This window comes from Tenebrio molitor, chromosome 3, assembly GCF_963966145.1.
Source record: "Tenebrio molitor chromosome 3, icTenMoli1.1, whole genome shotgun sequence".
Classification (NCBI taxonomy): domain Eukaryota; kingdom Metazoa; phylum Arthropoda; class Insecta; order Coleoptera; family Tenebrionidae; genus Tenebrio; species Tenebrio molitor.
In genome coordinates this window covers 1,419,486-1,441,755 of record NC_091048.1, presented here as the reverse complement: position 1 = coordinate 1,441,755, position 22,270 = coordinate 1,419,486, and the positions used below count along the sequence as shown (strand labels likewise).

The window sequence follows — 22,270 nt, the reverse complement described above, 5'->3', positions numbered from 1 at the left end:
TAAAAATCCAAGAAAATTATACTCTTCAAGTTATTTCAGAGCAACTTCCAAAAAATTGAAGAATTTTGGATTTCAATAATACAGGATGTCTTAAAATTATCGTATTCCGAGTTCGGGGCTTAGTAGGGGACATCCTGTTAACCAAGCAAAAATGTTTAAAAAAAATTGCTGTCACTTTGAAAAAAATATCAAAGTTGCCAATATTTATTCAAAAGTACCTTTTTAAAGACCCCCCCACCTATATTTTTTATTTTATTTTTTCGAAGTTCCTGAGAATTTTCCCTACAAGACTTGGAATACGTTAATTTTGCGACACCCTGTATACAATAATGTAAAAAAATAAAATGTTTCGTGACGTCCTTTGTTGAGTAATCACACGAAGTACGAAGGACAACAACAATAAATGTCAGCCATCATTCAGCCAAAAAATTTTAATTTCATTTTCGTGTCTTTACGATGTCTCATCAAACGTTTAACGTCTTCCATCGATCGTCCTGGTCACATTTTACCTTTTAAGTAATTCGTGTCCTATAAATCAGCTTGATTATAATTTAAATTGCCTAATTTTACTGCGACCAGAGCGGAGTTATTTTTAAGTTGGAATTTTGCAATTATAAAAGCTTTGTCTAGATATGTGGAAAAAAGTAGTGTTATTCAGTGGTTTAGGAAAAGTCGATATGCAAAAAAGAAAATTGGAATAACAAATTCAGCGTTTTTTGTACCGTGGAAACATTCGAAAAATTCGAACAGCGACAGGTCGCCAAATTCCACAGGTGATAGATGAGTAAGATGGGAATACTATTCTGGCAATCGTTCAAGATTAAAGTAATTTACTCGGAAAGATTTAATAAATGACTAGTAGCTTGTCTGGCGACTCAGATGTGTTTTATAACTTGCAATAAAATTGTGTCGTATTAATTCTAAAAACAAATTAAACCCCTTCATCACGCTCTTACATGATGTCATTAAGTAAAAAGTTGCAAATACAATTTTCTTTTGGAATACTTATGCATACACGACAGTGCTTTCGTGACACGACTTTCAGATTTTTAAAAACGCTGAAATTTATTGAGAGTTTTATCTGATTTTCCAAGTTTCATGACTTGCAAAAGGTAAACGACAGAGATTCAAAAATATATCAAATCTGAAATTCACATAAGAAAGTCGTTTGCATATTTAAACTAAAACATATACTCGTTTAAATAAAAAGTAAAAAACGCAACAGGCTAAATGCCATAAATGTGCTACTTAGAATCCAATGCTTTCAAAGTTTCAACAACTTTTCTGGTTGAAAATATCTTAACAATTTCGTTGATAAGAAACACTCAAAGTTTTCAAACACAAAATTTAAATGTGCTTTTGATTCAATATGGAAAATGAAAACCTATGAAAGTGTAAGAAATGGTGTGAAGATGACAAAAATAAAACTTTTGATGCCAGAATTCTCATTGAATAAAATGTATCATCATGATCATGAAAGACTTATGTCTAAAAGTAATTGGAAAAGAAACCTCTAGTAAATTAACGATAATGGATTTTGTCAAAAGCTGAAAAAAATCGTTTAAGCAAAATGTGAAACTTCATTCTGCATTCATTATTTTTTAAATACAAAGGAGAAAAAGCAAAAAAACAATTATTATCTTGAAGACAAACTTGTTGACAGAACATCAAAGCAAGAAATCCTTATTCTGTATTGATTTTGGTTGTACAAAAAAAAAAAATACTTTTTATCTCTTCTCTGGGGAAAATAATCATCGTAAAGGATAATTGGTTATTTTTTAATCAGAAGAGAGAAAAATAAGAAACATTTATTGTCCACCGAAATGGATTTTGTCACAGTAAGTTGATACGAATCTCATTTAGACCGAATAACAAGATGTCTTGTGGAATATTTGAGAAAATAAGAGGAAAAGTAATACAAAACAAAGAAAAATTAATGAATAAGGAAATGAAAACAAGTGATCGAAACAAATTTTGTCAGAGGTTGCAGCAAACTTGTTTATGACAGAATCAGAAATTTCTGAAACGGAAAAAAATGTCCACAAAGATTTTAGAATGAAAGGTGTGTCTAGACTCTAGATGAACAACACAAAAGAAAGAGAAAACGTAGATGACTACTGAAGCTTGAGATCGACACACAAGAGTAATTGTAGAAATCTCAAGTTATTTCTAATTTATTTCAAAACATGCGCTTTTCAGTAAAACAACAGTTTTTCGCGCGCTCAGCTAAACTCGGCTCCCTTGAATTAGCTCTAATGAGTCTTTCACCTCGGAGCGTGTGAAGTGACGCGTGACGGATGAAACAAATTCACTCCCCGGGAAGAAAATATTAGTTGCCACGTGCATGAGACATCAGGTTTTTCTTGCAAATTCTCTGAGTAAAATTAAATTAGTACTAAAAAAAAGAACTCGATAAAACTACAAAATATGAATCCGGTAGCATAAAATATGCACATTTACTTTTGCAAATATTTCCATAGAATTTGTGAATCCCTTGGTGAAAGTGATAATGAAGCGCTGCCAAGTATTCCACCGGAAATTGTTTTTGTAATTACATTATTTCTCTAGCAAATTGAGCAAAACTTAGTACACTGCAAGTGCATCAAAGTGTAAAATTAAATTCCCCACACTGTAAAATAAGAATTGTTTACACTTCTGGCGCTTAATATTGATCAAAAAACAACTACTCTTGTTGATGGCAGTGCAAACAATTATTTGCACAATATATCATCACTTTGTCCTTGATTCAAACTTGCTGAAAGTTGTTCAGAGACAAAATAGATATCAACAAGTAACGCCTTGACAGTTTTCCGATTTAAATCTGGTACAAAATATTTTAACTGCAGAGCAGAAGTACAGCAACTACATAAAAAATGGAGAATGCTTGATAAATATTTTTTTTTGCATTTTATACAGTAATGAACTATATTACTGTACGATTTTGAGTACAGTAATGGGTCACTTTACAGCATAGCAACCAACCATTAATAAATATTTATTTTACATCAAGAGTACAGTTTGTTAAATCCGAAAAAGTTACAGATCCCGACCTCAACTTTTTTACGAACAAATTTTAATATTCTTAAAATGCAAAAAAAAATAGTATACGCTCCTCGTATGGCATTTAAGTGCTCGCTACCGCTCGTACTTAAACTTGCCATACTCGTAAAGTATACTTTTCTGAACTCGTAATGTAATCTACTATTGTTCAGTGCAAGTGTTTTAAATTAAAAAAAATCTTTGTATATCAGAAACTTTTATAAAAATAGTTTTGTGAAGGTTTCCGTGGTGGAGGATGTTCGTAATTAAAAAAAGCAAGTTCATTAATTTTGACAGGACAGTTACCAACCTACCTGTAATTACCCACACGTAATAGCTCTAACCACCTGTTTCCTTTGGTGGAGAATTAATTAATAAGAAAATTGATTAATTATGCCAGCGTTATCCTCCCTATTAAATATTAATTGATATACAAATTCGTAATCAATAATCGACCATAATGACAGGCAACGCGGTCGGGTGTCACATGACACCGCTCACATTGCACAATAACTTATTGCAAGTCAACATGCACAAGTTACGACGTGATTAATGCAAAACAAAGTAATCTCAGTTCGGAGTTCCTGACAGGGCAAACATTGAGCCGTACAAATCGATCGTCTGAAAAAAAAAATCAACCCCGCTTCGTATTTCCCCGTCGCGTAGATTTACGACCGTTTTACCTTACCAAAAGACGTATTATATAACGACCACCATTATCTCTCCATCGTACGAAATTACCGGATCATCAAGCCAATCCCGATCAAATTTGAAACAAAAGCAGCCGCTCCGGGAGCACCGTTTCCGCTCCGCGCAATTCATCACTCTTCCGGTGGATCGTTCGACTTTTAACTGTTTAACGTGAAGGGTTCTTGCGTCGAGTGTTTTGAGCGAGTTTTGGTGGATGCGAAGCTGCTATCGATCAGAAGACACCGAGGAGGTGGCGGCTGTGTATCCACCTGCAGCACTTTTGATTCCAGATTTGGGTAGAGTGTCCCGCGGGTGAGTCGCGTTAGTTTCAATTTTCGCCGTATCGGGGGTGGAAAACGCGGAAGGTAGAGTGGGGCGGCTAGGTTGATCACAAAGAGGAACATGTCTTATTTGTGGAGATATCCATTTGAAATTAATAACAGAGCTATTTATACTGTCGGGAAGTGGTATGACACGAAACGAAACATAAAATCGATGGGACTCGTTGCAACCCCCACGTGCCGTGTTAACGCTAGTTTGTTGAGAGATAAATAGGTTACTAAAAAATTGCGGTATTGTACGGCAAAATCGATAAAATTTCACTGATGAAATTTAATTCTACAAAAACACTGTAGATATTAAATTATAAAGTTTCTTAATCAACATGCTGGGGCTACGTCCAGGCATTAATCAAAGGGCGAGGCTAAAATCGAACCTCCACAGTTGTAAGATAAGTACATACTTGAGAGAACCTGTAAAATTTATATCTGTTGTAGAATAATTTCGCACTTTTATTTCGATTTGTTTAAAATCTTAATTGATCCTTTGGGAGTTGCGCTCATCTGTATTCTGGTACTACGACCACACACTTAATCTTTTTCGAATTTAGACGAATCTGGAGATTTTCTTTAATAAATACACACAATCAAAGTTTTTTTTTATAGCAGATGTTAAACTATTTTTTTATCAACTCTTCTGAGTAGATAAACTTTAACCGCAAGGGTGGATAAAGTAGCACTTTAACCGCAACGGTAGATAAAGTAATACTTTAACAGCAAGTGTAGATAAAATGTTTTAACTTAAAAATTGTAATTTTCTTTGAAATTTTATTTTTCCCTTGAACTTGAAGTCCTACTATAGAAAAAAATGTTGTATTACACACGACGATAAAATCTCATTATCTTCTCGAGCGTAATTAGCGTCTCGACGCTATAAAACGCTCTCAAAGATAAAGTACAATTTTATCGTCTTTTATAATAAATAACTATTATCTACAATCACCTTATAATTGAAGTTTTATCCACACTTATGAACCGTCAAAAGTACCACTTTATCCACTAGTAGAATAATGAAATTACTTTATTCCACTAGTGGGATAATGAAAAATACAATCTTAAATTAATCACTTCCTCATTTATTGTCTTTACCCCCCGTTTTTCTTTCCATTCATTAAATTCAGAAAATACTTTTTCATAATGTTGCCTGGACTTCGCAGGCAATAATTGGAGAGTTGCTTCTTCAGCTTCCTTAAGGATTATTTCAGGAACAGAATAACTTTCTTGCATTTTTCGACAACTTCACAAATTTTTACAAATGGAGTCGATAAACAATCGAAAATAAATAGCAACTATTCAACACCTGCGGATATTTTTTTTATTAATTTCAATGATTTTTGAGGTGACAGTCAGAGCGAAATGTCAAACCATTTTTTGATAAAATCAGATGAAATTGCAGCGATTCTGATTCTAAATGAGTGTGATTGTGGATAAAACGTTGTACATATTGCATTCGTGTTTTAGTCGCGTTTTATCCATTTAAGAAAATTAAACGCTCGACTATCGTCTCGCGTTTAAACATTCTTGCGTGGATAAAACGCCATCTAAGGGGCCGATTTCAAGTCATGGTGGCAAATAGGTGGTGCAGCGCAAATGTGGAGCTATCCTTGTCCTACACATTAATTACCAATATGCGTCATCTTTCTTTCTTGAGCCGTTACCATGACAACAAGTGCGACCGTCGCAAGTCAACTTGAAATCGGCCTCTTAAACACTTATACAGTTGGTTTAAAAAAAAAAAAAAAAAGACGGGAACTGCAATTTGCAATTTTTCCATAGTGTGGAACCTTCTTACGAGAGAAAATGAAACTCCAAAGCTGGTCCTTTTAAAAAAAGTATTTTTCAGATTTTTGCAAATATGTATTCTATTTTGTTGAAAAACATCTTTATTGATAGTTCGAGATTGTTATAACCCATTTTTAAGGAATTATAAAAACAATCAGCAGAAAAATTTTCCCAAAGATTTTCACCTCATGCGCAGCAACTTTTCACACAGAATTAGTTAGTACCTTCATCAGATACATTTTTAGCTCCATTTGAAATAAGATTTCTCTGATGCCAGTTCTTCCTTTCTTCATTGAACAAATAATAGAAATATATCACATACATTTTACTGAAAACATTTATTCTGTTTTTACTTTTGCTTTTTGCACGATTCAGCTCGCGGACAATAAAAACTTCTTCCCAGCAATAAATATTCTGCATGTTTTTGATCGTCAAATTCATAACACAGGAATATTCTTAACATCCTTGGCAATTCGTTTTGAAATGAAATAAAAACATGTCTCTCCGAGAATGTACGCCTTGAGTTAAAAAAACAAAAGGTCAATTAACAATTACATAAAAGCTAAATAAACAAATTGGCTTGAACCGTTTTTTACCATTCGCTCTTCTCTTTGACGCCCCTTTGTCATTTTTGCGTTGGCACATTTATCGTTTGATCTCTTCTACGCTGACTGCTTTGGCGTTTCACTACGGCTCGTTATATTTTCTTTTGCCAAGGAAAAAACAACGTTTTACCCTAATGACAATAAAATTTTCATTTCATTTTCGTCTCGCGATCATCGACATTTGACATTTTAAAATAAAATAATTGCCACACTACATTATTCACCACGATATTTGGTAGCCAATACCTCTGACAACATATTATTAACCACTACGACAACTTCTGAAGCATTGATGCCGTCAAATCAATAACGTCAACTCTCCTTTTTATCGACAAACTGCAACCGGAGAAAACATTAGTAACTGTTCTAGAATTACCTAATCCATCTTCGCCGATAATTTTTTTCTTTAAATATGAATTTGAACGGTCGCGTGCGATGCTAAATTAAATTTCGCCAAGACATGCGAAGCACTTTTATAAGAACGTGGTGAAGCAAAAAGGACGTTCGAATTAATAAAGATATGCAAAACAATTCGCAAAATGTTGCACGCGTTGTTTTCTCGAAAAGTCTCTAAACTTCCTCAGAGATTATTGAGTCATTAGCGCGGCGCGTTGAAGAAATAAAAGCTTTTCCCTTCTTTTTCCGCTTAGCTTGGCAGTTCGCTGGGCCGATTGGCCAAAAAAAGAAATTGTGCATTTTGGAAAATCAATAGTCGGCATTTGTTGCTGTGCGAGCGGTTCCGCTCGTAAAAAAGAATTATTGTTCTGGAAGGAAACTGGTGGATGCGCCGGGTTCATCGACAATCAGGACCGGAGCTATAAGCTAAACAAATTGAAGTGGCGAAGAGGTTGTAGTTGTTAAGCAGGTTCAATGGGTCAAAAACAACGCGGGTAAAAATGGTGGATGCGCCGGGCTATACAAACTTGTCTACGATCAGGATTTCGGACAAGAAATTAGTCACACTGTACAAAACCACATCCGTCCATTACCGACGGCGTCGGGTTAGTGGGGTGGTGCACGCAAGGGTACAACTCCAACGTTCAAAATCATACCTTTAAAGCAGGTATACCTGACGATATAGTCCACGATAGCGTCGGCGATACCTGGTGTACAAAACAGAAAAACAAAACGTTTATAACCAGGTCGCACAAGAAAATCGAATAACAATTTCCCTCGTCGCACCTGCGGTAAAATCTGGAAAAAATCCCGTCGGTTACCTTTAAAGCAAGTACAGCCCATGATGTAGCCCATCATCGATAGTCAGGCGGCCCCGCCGCAGCCGCGCCACCCTCTCAGGTCCGGAGCTGCGCCCCTCGCGGGGGTTAACGGGGCATGAGCGCCGCCACATACACAACACCAACCCGCTCTCACCACAGACACATCCCGGACGACGGATGCAAACACTGACCGTAGAGAATGGTGAAAAATCGCCGACGAGGAGGACGCGAACCGCCCCCGTCAGAGTCTAACGGCCGAATGAGTGAGACGGCGCTCGGCGGCGCCTGGCGTCTACGTCCCCGTTTCCTTTCCTCGTACCAAACTTGCGTAATGTGGAAACGGTTTTTCAAGGTGAACGAAGAGCACACAGTGAGCGCGCCATGGTGGAATTTTCGCAGCAGGAAGACTAGCACTGACCTATGGTGCCGTTCTGGTGCGGCCGGACGGAATTCTAATCGGAGGGGCCGGAAGTGGAGGCGGGCGATTCGAAGCTGCGCTGCGGAAAATCCGCATGTGCGAATCGCGAAAAGCCGCTTTTTTGCGGGAAACGTGACCGAAATATGTGAAGGGCCGCCCGGCCGTGAAATGAAAATCTAAATGATTCGCTTTTCATGACAAAAAATGCGACCGAGTCTTGAAATGAAATGTTCAACGACAAGCTTTGTCGTAACTGGATAGAAATTTTGAAATATTGTATTTTCAAGAGTAAAACGTGTGTCTGAAGTGGAGTAACAAAATTTTAGATCATTGTTATACATTGGAGTAGGGTAGGTGTATTTTCCAGCGCGACAACTAGGTTTCAGGCACGAGGTGAAGCCGAGTGCCTGGTTAGTTGGAGCGCTGGAAAATACCTACCGTACGAAAACTGAGGCGAAATTTAAATGAACGCCCGATATTCATACCTGTGTATGTCCACCGTTTTTCAGATAATAATAAGACTCCGAAGAAATTTTCAGTAGAAAAATTAATGAATGAAATGTATCAAAACAAATAGGATTTGCTTTAAACATTTTTTGACTATTTAATAATTTTCTTGTAATTTCATTATTAAATATCTCCTGTGTTTTCTACCGGATTTTATCTGGCACTGTGAAGAATAGAAAAAAAAATTTGGAAGTTAATTACTACACCGGTGAACTCTCTACCTTTTCTACCGGAAATCCTTCAGAACTGTAAACTTCCTTTAATAAAACTTTCCAAAGATGTACACAGTAAACCTTCAGTGGTGATTTTCTTGTAGCTATATTAGATGAACAAAAAAATCTAGGAATATTTTTTGGAAAAAAGTTATATATGCAACAGTGCTTTCCTTAGTACAGATTATATACATAGTTCTAATTCTTTCCTCCTTTTTTAAACAATTTACTTTTCTCGTTGCGCGACAAAAGCACGTCGTCAGCAAAAGACAGGTAAATCACACTTCTTGAGAGCCTTACCGCACTAGTTAAACAACCGAAGTAGAACAAATAAATTACCGTGAAGCTTACGGCATGCAATTAATTTCGTCGCTATGAATCGAAGCGTATTCCCAATAAAGACCCAACTGGTATTTTATGACGTCCCTTTACCGTTGGAAAGAAGATACTGGTGTTACGTGATCAAAATAAACATCAAATAACAAAGACGGAAGACATGTAATTGGATTCGTTTTAACGGAACAGCTGTAAATCGACCCACAATTAGTCAAAGGCTTTCATTCTAATTCCACGATACGTGTCCTCTCTCATGGTTAATGGAACGAAATTAGTTTCCAGACAACCTACCACACTCCCACATCCTATCACACTTTTGCCGCCAGTACCACCAGATAAAATCCACAATCGAGCTTATGCTGGCTCGATGAATAAATTGGAAAAAGCGAGAAGACGCGATTGGAATAGCAAATTCTCATTTGATAAAAAATAATATGACAGGTTGCCGAAAAAAACTGTAACTTCTGGTTTGGCACAGAATCCTACAATAAATGTGGAATGTAGAAGTGAGTGTTGCCAACAAAATATCTTTGGAAGACGGATTTCAGCAAAGGAGAAGGGTAATTAGTGGAAAGAAAAATTTAAGAATTTTAATCGATGAATTTGGAAAACTTGTAGGAAATTTAAAAACGAATCTAATCTTCCAGACGACTCCTCAATAAGTACTTTGCTCTGTTTTAATCGGAAAATAATTCGCCCAAAATTTTTTTTCTTGTCTGCAAAAGCCGCCCCCGCCGCCACCTGAAATATTCAAAACCCATCAAGCCCCGGCAGAATAAAACGGCGAAACTGCTGGGAAAAACGACATTTTAATACGAATAGACCGCAACGACACCAACTACACCTGATATCCGAGACGAGATAACACGTTTTTAATGTAATCTCGCGAAACGTTGTTATGTCATCAATCATGTGGCAACGTCGCTGGGAAATTTTTACAATTGAAAAACAAAACATCTAGATTTGCATTCCTTGTTCGGACTAATCGCCGTTTAATAACCGGGAAAGCGGATACAAATGATTCACCAAATCGGAATTTCATAGTGTACTACAGGTGGGCGAGGTGTAATTTGTTTCCAACATTAATAATCAATTTCCAGAAACGGATAAGTAAATGATAATGCCGGCATTCGGATTGTAATGGAGGCATGTTGATAACGCGGTGGCATGCACTGAACAAACGACAGAAGTGGGGCAATGATTTTGTTGACGGGTGCAATGTACAGACGTAATTAAGAATTAACGATGTCTGGTGTGGCTAAAAATGGGAATTTTATGGTCGATTATGGTTTTCGATTGATGGAGTCGATGCAGTTGGAGTTGAGATTCAAAAAAAAAAAAAAAGAGTTGTGTTTCAACTGGCAATTCAAATTTCAATTGGTCCAAAAGCAAAAAACTTTCAATTAACCCAATGAGAGAGAGTACAGCGTTAGTTGTAGTGCTACCTCCCTTTCTAAGACGAGCCACCATCTGATGCAGATTTGGAAAATTTCTTTCTTTTTATATCGGGTGTTCATTTAAATTTCCGGTCAAAGTTGGCGTTCAAGAGTCGATTGTGAACGCACCACTCGTGTAAAAACACAAACAACGGTAAGATTTAAACAGCTGATCTGTAATCCATAGTGCGTTCACAATCGACTTTTCAACGCCAACTTTGACCGGAAATTTAAATGAACACCCGATACTTTTAAAACAATACTTTTTACGAAAATCAATTTTTTGAATTTAAGAAATTTTCAGCGGAGCACAAAACATTTTGGGATTTACCGAAAAAAAATACATTGAAAAGCATTTATTTCCTCTCTGATGAAGTTGAAACCTCCACTGCTCGTTTATATTTTTTGAGAATTCTTTTCAAAAAAAGCACTACTTTGGCAATTCCATTTTTTGCATTAGTTGTGTATGAAATGTTCATTTTCCATTAAATACTGCCAAAATAACTAGTTTGAAGATTATAACACATTTAAAAATATGTATAGAATTTTGGGATTAATTTTTTAAATATCATAATACAATAGATTAAGTAACACTTACTTAATCGTACTTAAGTAGGTACTTTTCCAATTTCTTATGAAAGGATTTAAATCAAACTTCTTAGTAATGATCAGTTTATCAATACAATTGTAAATACCTTTTTTCATATCAGTACAACTGGCTGAAACGTCCATAATAAATAATCTCTCTTGATACAATCATAATTCTTTAATACATTTTTCAACAAAAAAATGCTCACACTTTCCTTGTTTCTTATCGATGCCACCAACGTTTGAAATCACCGAACCGTTCGAATTAAATAAATTTGAAACTTTTCATTCGTTTTTGATAATAAAAAACAAACTTTTTATAAGAGTTAACCTCGGAACTCTCGCCGTGTATCTGAAAAAGTGAATGAGTTTCCAAACAACGTGAAAACTTATTTCGACCAAAAGAAACTGAATTCTGCTGATAAATGTTAAGAGGGAAACGACTTTTACCCTTTTTCTTTGGGACAGATTCGACCTAGAGTAACGTCAACGCTTCCTTTTTCCTCGTCTATTCCTTCACATTTTTAGTATTGGTACACATGACGTTCTCAACGGTTCGATTACATTTCTATTTTAGAAAATGTCACAACAATAAAACGTTTTATGTGAAGTTATCCGGAAGAAAGCGACGAGGAAATACAATCAACAATATAAAAAAATAATCGAACCGAATTACTACAGCAATGACCCCTTATATTTATTGCGTTTTTACGATGAATCAATAGATACCCACCGTGACCATAAACAAGTCTCAATTATTCATTGCGTTTCCCTCGATGCTAACAACGTCGCATTCATTAATTAATTAATTTCCTCAACACCTTAATAGAAAGAAATTTTTCTTGTGTCGAGTCCTCATTTAAAATTAATTCGCACGATTTAATTACGCCAATTTATATAAAGAAAGAAAACATAACCCTGAACGAAAATAACAAGAACACGTGAAAAATCGTCGATGTGCGGATACGAATGCTTCCTGCATTATTAATATTACTCCTGCAACGCTGCCAAAAATTTAATGTTTCGTACTTGCAACGAGCGCGAAGATGTTGGACGAGGGCCACGGAGTTCCAGCAAAACAGTACAAAATATACAGCGTGACCAGAAATAACTCTTTTTTTATTAGGCTCAAGTGGGTGGGTCATCACTTTCCTGACTTCATTAGGAGAGTGAAATGTCCACCGTTCCCGCTGGATCTTAGTCCAACGGATTATGCCTGGTCCATTTTAGAGAGTATAACTTGGTCAAATTAAATATTTAACGAAAGTGGATGTCGAACTACTTTAATTAATAATAAAAAAGTCAAGAATTATCTCTGGTCATATGGACCGCAAAAACGGTTTAGAATTGGTTTTTCTTCAATATGTTGCAATAAAAATAGATATTATGCGTTATAGAGATTGAATTACAACAAACTGGAAAATTTTTGTGTGGCAGAAAAACAATCAGACCTTTGCATTTATGTAAATAAAAAATAAAAAGGGTGAATCCAATTTCCTTCTGATGGAAGTAAGTGTAACTGTCGAGTTTCAGACGTCGACAGAGAATATCCAAAAAAATGTACAGCTCTAAACGAGGTCAAAACGAAAGACACAGAAATATTGATTGTTAATTTATTTTTTCTTCAACACTGAAGTGGAATAACCACAAAGAGATTTTATATTAAAATGATCAAAAATTAACGACAACAATTTCGAAATCCTTTTGATGCGGGAAAGGAATAATAAGAAACGTTTATCTTTCCTATCTATACTGTCTGACTGATAAAATAGTTATTTATGAAATCTGAATATAAGGCACTAATTTTCTACAAGTGGGAACTGTACACGTACGAGTGCAGTGAGCGTTGTAATCTGACGAGTAAAAGAAGTACTTTATACACAAGTTGCATGCGTAAATTTTTGCTACCTGATTGATCTATACAATAAAATTACGAAAAAAGATATAAAAAAAACTGAAAATACGAATTAGATGGCATTAATTTTCTACTGTCTTTGCATAATTACTTACACGTTTAAAATTCCTTACAATTATTTTTTTTTTGCATTTTATACAGTAATCAGTAATCACTAATCAACTATATTACTGTACTCAAAATCGTACAGTAATAGGTCACTTTACAGCATAGCAACCAACCATTTTGTGTTTTTTGTATATTTGCTTGGATTTTACAGGGAGCAAACTTGACGAAGCTTCTCGGGCAGCATTACAAATATCTGTTGAGTTATTTTCCGCGCTATTTTCGCCTTTCAAATCCGTAATTTTGAAATTCGTTTTCAAAAAATGATGCTGTTATGAATAATTTTTGTCAGGTTATAGCAACCTTAATTAATGTTAATGAAAATCTACCAAGATTTTTCAAATTATTCGCAAAACTTTTTTAAGAACAAATTTTAATATTCTTAAAATGCGAAAAAATAGTATACCTACGCTCCTTGTCAGAAAAGTGATTTAAATGGACTCGTATTGCATTTAAGTACTCGCTAACGCTCGTACTTGCCATACTCGTCTAGTAAAATTCCACTTTTCTGAACTCGTAACGTAATCTACTATTACCATATTACTATTTCTTTATATCTGTGGCAAGTTGAGCAAAATTTGTGCGAATATAGGAAAATGTGAAGTAAAGCTGCCCAAATTCTAAAGTAAAGAACTTTATTCCAAGCTGTAAAAAATGCCTATTTACATTTTAACGACAATTCTGATGCTTGATTTACAAATAATAATAATGAATAGACAATTACGCGTGTTTCTTATTACATTTTTATCGTCGAACAGATTTAAATTACGTTTCTAGTACAGCTTGTTTAGAAACATTTATATTTGCATATGATTAAAATGCTTCTTGTTTTTCTCAACAAACTGATATGATACAGTATTGTAGATTCTTTGTAAATAATTGTGGATTGTGTTTAATATCTACATTTGTAAACACACGTTTATCAAAAGTAATCTACTTTGTTATATAATAATATATTCGTTTGTTTGCACCAAATTGTTCCAAGTTTATATCTATGTATTTAGTAATAATAATAATAACATTTTGCTATATTGGACAGTCTGAATCTTTGTCTCTAGAACACATTTCGACAGTTTTCCAGTCTGAACGTTACAGATTCCTGCACGCCTTTTCGGGCGGCGAATTCAAGAAGCGTCATACATACCGGTAAGATTATTATTGGCGTTCGCTTGGGCGAAGTGAGGATTTTGTAGGAGTTGTTGCTGCAGCAGCGCCGGATTGATGGGCATGTGCTGCATCTGGGGTATCGTGGGGTAGGCGGGCGGTGGTCCTTGGGGCATCTGTTTCTCTGCGACTTGCTGAAACCCGCTCGGAGGGTATGGCGACGGAACGGTTTCACCTGGAACCGACACGGTACAGAACCCTGACCGGCAGATGGCGTTGCGGCGCTGCCGGTAATGCAGCGAACGCTAACGCGACTCACCTGGCTCGGATATGGGTGGAGTTAAAGGGCTCTCTGGCAGAAGGATGCCTTTCTGGACCAGCTCGTCCCTATTGGCTCGGACTGATATCTTCCTTTCCAGCGCTGGAAAAGACGCGGAAAAATCAAATTGATCGCGTTTGCGGTTTTGTTGTGTACTCACTCCGCGAGACGGCTTCCAGTTTGTCGGATTTCTTTTTCCTTTTCCATTTCCACGGCCTCAGCAGTTTCCCTATCGAGAACTTGCTCTTCCTTTCCAGCGGCGGCGTCCTCGTCCCGCTGCCCAGACTGTTCGTCCTGAACGCAGAACCGTTCTGCTTTTTTGCTGGAAAAGAGAAAACTGGATGAGTTAAGGGGTCGGCGTGCCACTCTGCGCTCTTACATCCATAAATTATGGACAAATTGACTCTAATTGTGTAAATTTCGCGTGGAATTTTGCACTGGCAGAAAATTTGCGAGCGCGCACCGCACAGTGCTCGGGCTTTTGTGCTATTTTCGGCGGCGTCCCGACGCCGCACCGACTGACTCACTACGAAATTTTCTCTTCTTTCGGACCTCATTAAGCAGTCGCTCCGAGGAATTTACGATAAGCAGACGTTTATTTACAACGGCGGTTAATTGATTTAATCACGGAGGTCAATTGAAATAAACCGGCCGTTTCCTTTCGACCGGGTAATGGATGGAGGGACCTCGACGACTGATTTAATTGGAATTTGTAATCCTCCTGTCAGGTGGTGACTCCTGGGGATGAGCCGCGTCGTCCCGGCAACAAATCCTATTTCGTGTTGGGCAATCATCCGACAGGATGTAGACGCCTTTTCGTACCCCATCTCCGGGAATTTTTCCCAGGTTGATAATCATTATCAATCATTCCCATCAAATTTAATTATTTGAAACTATGGATTATAATTAATTGTCCCCATCAAATAAATAAAAATGACACACTTAAGTCTTAATCCTCAAAAGAACTAGTCTAATATTTTTAATCGCAATTTTAACAGTAAGTATATTCTAATTAATTACAGTAACTGTAGAACAATTAAACAAAAAACACTGGTGCACTATCCCTCCGCGACCCGGCGGCACGGCAATTTTGCCGGAGTACATACACTATTACGGATATTACTATCAAGTAATAGTCCAGTGCTTATCAACATAATTACCGGCGTCTCGGCTCCACATTTTGACTTTTTTGTGTTTTATGTTCTGTGTCGATGTTAAGGAATTTCCTCACGATATGACATGAGTATAATAATATACCTTTTTGAATTTCAACCACCAATGTGTTCCCTAAATTCAGAAATTTTAAAAAGAGATTGCGGTACTATTCCCGTTGCTGAAATTATAAGTGGTAAAATAGAATTTTTTTTCTAAACTCCAAAGATTTCTCATAGCAACGGAGAGCTCTAAATATTTATTAATTTTTGTGTTATATGTCTGTGTTATATTATGGGAATTTGGAACAGCTATATCTAAAAGATATGCTTGCTTTTGTTGTTTATTTAAAATAATAATGCCTGGTCTGTTATGCTGAATGTGAATGTCAGTTAAAACTGTGCGATCAAAATATAATTTGTAATTGTCATTTTCCAAACAACTTTCTGGTTTATAAATGTAATGTGGTTGTGTATCCTTTAATAAATTGAATTTAACAGCTAAATTCATGTGTATAATTTTGGCGAATATATCATGACGTTTCTTATATTCGCTTTGAGCCAAAACGGTGCAAGAAGAAATGATGTGTTCAATGGTTTCCCCTTCAGTTCCGCAAATATTATTATTATTATTGGGCGCCAGTACATTTTTCAACGTCCCCAAAATCGCACTGACTTCCTTTGAACTGGTTCAAATTTTACAAATCTCCATAAAACGTTGAAACAATAAATTCGTGGTTAGAAAAACTTGTTAAAAACCAATTAGAAACGCTGCGCACGTTAACTGTGAAAAAAACTATCGTTAAATGCCAGATTTGTTCTGGATGTTAATTCTTGACGGACAATTTAATTATTTCGCTAGGAATAACCTGATATGAATACTTTCTTTTTTAATAATAAATTGCATGGGTATAATTAAACTGTTAAATGCTTCGATATAAATTAGCGATTGTGTGAAGAGATTCATTAGCACTGGAAGGAATTTATTTACAAATTACAATTTTAATAATTGGAAAGATGAATAAATTAATTTTCCAATTATTTTAATTAGATTTATTGGTGATGCTGGTCGTCAGAAAAGTACAAATTAAAATATGTATTGATTTCTCCTTGAAGATGATATAACGTTACGTGAAATTGCGTTTTTTTTTAGTTTTCTTGGCAATGAAAAATATTCGGTGTCAGAGTCAATTCTATTAACACATAATAAAAGTGAGAATACGTAATTGAACAGCCAACAATACCACGTCTTACAACGAGAGCGACACGATAATAAAAAATACATTTTACTACTTTAATACTCCATCAAAGATTTTCTTACAGTAAAGAGAAGTACATAATCATAAACGAAAAAACATTTTTTTACAGAAAATATCTTATTTTTCAATAAGATTTATATCATGCGTTCAAATAAAAACCTGGGCTGAGTAGGCGTTGAAAAAACTAAACCATTTGGAACAGTGTAAAGTTTGAATTTCCCGCCGTTTCATACGAATGACATGTGTTTATGTTTAATCGGCACATAATTTTACATGTTTGTTTTTAGCAAAGGGTGCCTCTAGATATTTGCTTCGAGCATAGGAATCGTTATAGTTATTCTATTTTTAATGAAAACATTACAAAGAAAAAAACAGAAGATTTTTTGTTTAAAAATTTTATGTTAACTGTCAACATGCTCTAATTACAACTGTCAATTTACAGTTTAAAAAAGCAAAATAATTGACGATTTCCAACGCCTTCCCAGTCTTGGATTTCATTTGAACGCAGGAACTTAAATTTTGCATTTTCAGCGAAGAGGTGTTGGATTCTCTCACGGGCTGTGACCTTGGAAATATCTGCGCGAAGGCGGAGCGATAGCTAGTGATGAGGAAGACATTAAATTCACTTACTGATAAATTTAAATATAACACAACATTTACTTTTAACAACTAACTCGTAATGGTTCAAACATTAAACATCTACCTACAGTTAAAATCAGAAATTTTTGATTGGATGTTCTGAGCTCTGACATCTCTTGCAACTTCATTTTCATTATGTCGTTAACAATCTACACAGCTCCTGGCGTTGTTGTTCAAAGTTTAAACACGACAGACACTGAATTCCAATTTAATTTAAAATACTTCTTTCTTTACTTCTCTTGCCACAGTCTCATTTACTTGTGTCTCTGTCTTTTCTTTAAAAATGCCTCGATCCATTTTATCCATTTTAGATAAGCGAACAAAATATTTTTTAGCGAACATTAGCAAAACCATTCTGTGAGCCTTCATTCATCTAAGAATCCACTCCGAAATAAAACGCTTTTTTAAATCTACCAACAAAAGCCCACTGACTGTATCTAATGATGTAGGAGAAGCTATTCGATGTTAGAAATCTCGATTACTGAAGGCTTCACTGGTTCGAGCTTAATCGAAAGCATTGTCTCTCTTTTAGGTAGAAATCCACCACTTTATACCAGTGTTCATTCATAATCTATTACACCCTCTCCTTTGGCATGCTTCCCTCGCCGGGTTTGCATAATTAACACTAATCCTCTAGATTCTTGCAAACTGTGAAAATATTACGACTTAACAAGCCCTCTCAACAAACCCCTCCTAATTCCAAGGATTTCGTTTAATCAAGCAAAAAGTACGATTAAAGGGTCAAAGAGTCCGCAACTGCGTCTGATAAATAAATAAATAAATAAATAAACTGCGAGAAGTTGCTACTCGGTTTTTGCCTCTTCGGAATCCCAGATTAATAGCCACCTGTCTTATGCGGATTAGTTTAATGCGTCTGCTTCTGCGAGTACAACAAAAATCCATACGGAAGCCACGCACATAAATCAACCCAAGTAGCACGCTTTAATAAATTACGATTTGTAGATGGGAAACGAAATTAAATTTTCATATTGGCGGTTGTCGCACGACTTCCTGCGACCATTTTGCCGATTAATTTGGGTCGATTTCCGCTCTAGAAAGCACCACGAAGAAATTTCGTTTTTGGCGGATGCGCTGGGTTGCACTTGGAACCTGACACTTTGGCCCGAACAACTACGACAATTAAAACCCAATTTGGCACAATTACAGTCGACACCTCGTTAGAGCTCGTTATGGTGCTGGGACATGGTAGATGATTCGGGTGTGTCGTAGATAAACAGCCGAAATGCGTGTTTGCACAGTTTAACGACGCCCCGTGGCGTCCTTGACGCAAATTGTTTCGTGAAAGATGGTTACCTCCAGGAGGTGGCGAGCAGTTAGAAAGTTAAGGAGTGCAGAGCGGCGTTCTGCGTAACAGAACGGGGAAGTGCAATTTGCTAGTGGAGGCGACGGTGTGCGAGCGGTCGCAGAGACGATAAATGAAGAGGTGGAAAGTGAAAACTAACCACAAACGACATAAAATAATCACACAAAAAAACAAGCTACGATTAGTTAATCATAAAGAAAATGTCTCGACAAGGCTTGAACACTGCGGAAGAAATATTTTTAAAAAATTAGTGTTTGTTACGGGTACTGTCCGGTTCGAAGGACCAAGGAAGGTCTCCTGAAACGCAATCTATATACTCTAAATATGCATAATACTTTGTTACTTCATTAGAAATTATGAAGATACATAAGATTACCAAGGAAAAAAGGCGACGGAGAGGGCATAACTGGTTGTCACTGTTGCAAACCAGTACCATGTAATGTAAATAAGCAATTAAAATATGTTCAACCTGTGACACATATCTTGTTTATTTGTGGAGTAATTACGTCGCGCAAAAAACTAATTAAATGCAAAATTAGTAACGCTGTCGAGCTGTTACAAAATACAACGCTAGAGTTTTGAATTTTTCCATATTTTGTCCATTTTCCATTACATCACTGCTCTGAATTACAAAACCCGAAACAATGTCAATTCTCTAGCTCCTGCATTGCTCCGATTCTCAAGGTACCACTTCCTCCCGTCAAGGAGGGCGCGATCTCCTCCTGATAACATTGAACAATCTCGTCGCACGGTGTATAGTACCCAGGAGATCGTCCGCCGATAAACCTCCACACCAAACAAAAGCGACACAAAGTGAATGAGCGATTGCGTAAATGCGCATTTAACTGTACATTTTCAGTTCACTCGGTATTTAGTTCACCTTGTACGCTCGTTCCCAACTTGAAACTTTCAATGTTGTTTTTATTTATGCAATCGATGGAAGTTCAATGGACTCGTGTCTGGTCGCTTCCGAGCGATGTGGCGGCGTCGGATTCGAACCGCCGCCGTCTTCGCCTCTTCAACAAATCCGTGTCCTTGCCGGTGTGACGTAGCGCATTCCTGAGCGGGGCGCATCACCTACAGCGCCTCCAAGACTGGTTTAGCGTGACCTGAGCGTAACGGCCACGCGTGATCCTTTTAAAAAGTAAGAGTGCGTAAGCCGAGGATGGACAGGTGGCGGTGCTTCGCGAGAAGATCTGCGCGGTGCCGAGGTACAATGAAAATTACTGGGTTCAACAACACTCGAAACCTCTCTAAAGGTCATCAGACCCTCGAGCGCGCACCGAACATAACCTTTCCGAATGATTTCTTTTGCGACGATCGGAACATATCTCTCAAGTCTCATCTGCTTGCACACTTGATCAGATCTACTGGTAAACTGGACTAGTACTAGTACTAGATTTTTTCTGCTGAGACAATACGTATTTGGGAGTGTCCCAACTTGGCAACTTTTGTTCTACTTGACTGAAAAATGGTTAACTGTTGTTCTAATTTTTTGTTGGGCGCGAACTTGTCGCCCCGAGCGGAGGAAGTGGTTCTAGAACAGTTTCTACTACTCAAAAAATTCGAACTAATCTTTTACTTGAGCAAGAGTTGAACTTATCTTAAAACAAGCAAGGTTACACTGTGATTATCTTGATTAATTGTCATCTATCAGATATTAATTAACCAGGCAAGGATTTTGCTGTTGTACTAATGAGATTTTTATATCAATATATCGGTTTCAAAATTTCAAATTAAAACTTTAATGGACCAGAAAGGAAGTCGTATCACAGATCTTAAAATCTGAAGGTGATCAAAACGTGAGTCATATCATTGCCTCAACACTATAGAATCTAATAATACTCCATGTATCACGTGACTAAAATTATATGCAATTTTAATAATAAATAATGTTGCAGCAAAGAGTAATGAGTACCAGAATGTCAAGTGATTTGTCTCCCCACCAGTAAATTCCTTGTTTCACGGGTTTCTTGCATTTTGAGTTAAAACGCGATAAAATCTCAAAATACCAATTACATCCGCAATTTTTTCATAATTGAGTAAGAAATGAAAAAGTTCAGAGTATTTTCAAGTGATCATAAAATTATATCTCTTATTACAAACTACCTGCAATATTACAATACAATTGTTATGCACTGTTATAAAATAACGACTAATAAAAATTTCATTGCTTAACAATATAAATGGCCCAAATCTGAATTTAATTGGTCAAAAAAATTCAAAAATAAACCATGCAATTTTTATCTGATGATAAAAAGAAGTCTAATTGAATAACCTGGCAAAATAAAAATTGATAAAAACGAGTGTATTATTTTAGATATTAATTTAAATGCGAAATTAAATATTTGAGCGATTAAAAAAAAATTACGCAGCAATTTTTTTGATGACTAGATCTCCACATGTGCTATGTCGTCTAAATTATTATAATTCAACGACTCAATTAATAGAGTGAACTTAATTTATTACTATAAATTATTATGTTGTATCTATTTTGGAGTTTTGCAAAAATTCTTTAAAAAAGTTACTTCAATCAAAAGTGCAAAAAAATCATCTTGAAAGTATTTTGGTTCTTAGACAACGAAGCTAAAAATATAGTTGGCACAGAGCAAACACATTTTAATTCAGATGTGCGGGTTCACAGGTACAAATTGTATTAAAACAAAAACTAAATCATAAAATCATTCTATTGTTAAATAATCAAATGGAAAAAAACTATATTATTTATAAAATTATAACATATGTAGTGGATTAGAGTGTGGTACAATAAAACAAAACAAAAAATGTTATTTCGGACAATTTGCGGAGAATTGCTGAACGAGGCAAAGCCGAGCAACAACATCAATGAGTCCGAAATATTGTTTTCGTCCATGTATCATACATAATTTTTTAGTCGATTGCAATATAAATACATACTCGTAAAAATTTTCATTCTGTTGTCAAAGTAATGTTTCATCCATAATTTTGAAAAAATGCGGACTGTTAAAAACTTCCTTAAGAACCCTGAGTGTTGCCAGGGTGTTATTGGCAACTTAACTGTTGTCGATTGTTGAACGTTATTCATTGCTTAAACCAACATAGTGGACGAAAAATAATGCTTCAATGAAAAATTGACGTTTTCGTCCAGATATTTAAGCCGAAAAATACTACTTAATGGTACAATCGACTAAAAAACAGTTCCCAAAACACACACATTTTCAACTTTGCTTTCTTCCCAAATTTACTGATATTTTTACGACACGAGCACTGATTTCATTTTAATAAATCTTGTGTTTTATGAACTGTC

At 36.0% G+C, this 22,270-nt stretch overlaps 1 protein-coding gene across 9 annotated transcripts in view; it reads right to left on the bottom strand.

Annotated features, from left to right (window-relative positions):
- LOC138127341 (phosphatase and actin regulator 2) overlaps window positions 1-22,270 on the bottom strand; it is a 97,575-nt gene that overhangs the window by 22,123 nt on the left and 53,182 nt on the right. For 7 of the 9 annotated variants that reach the window (XM_069043371.1, XM_069043377.1, XM_069043374.1 and 4 more), the window contains 4 exons: window positions 14,772-14,933; window positions 14,612-14,713; window positions 14,333-14,527; window positions 7,507-7,557 (listed from right to left, as the gene is read on the bottom strand). In XM_069043371.1, coding sequence (XP_068899472.1) covers window positions 7,507-7,557; window positions 14,333-14,527; window positions 14,612-14,713; window positions 14,772-14,933 — 510 coding nt within the window. Of the gene's footprint in view, window positions 1-7,506; window positions 7,558-14,332; window positions 14,528-14,611; window positions 14,714-14,771; window positions 14,934-14,990; window positions 15,184-22,270 lie in introns of those variants that run through there. The other 2 variants (XM_069043378.1, XM_069043376.1) reach the window with 2 other exon arrangements.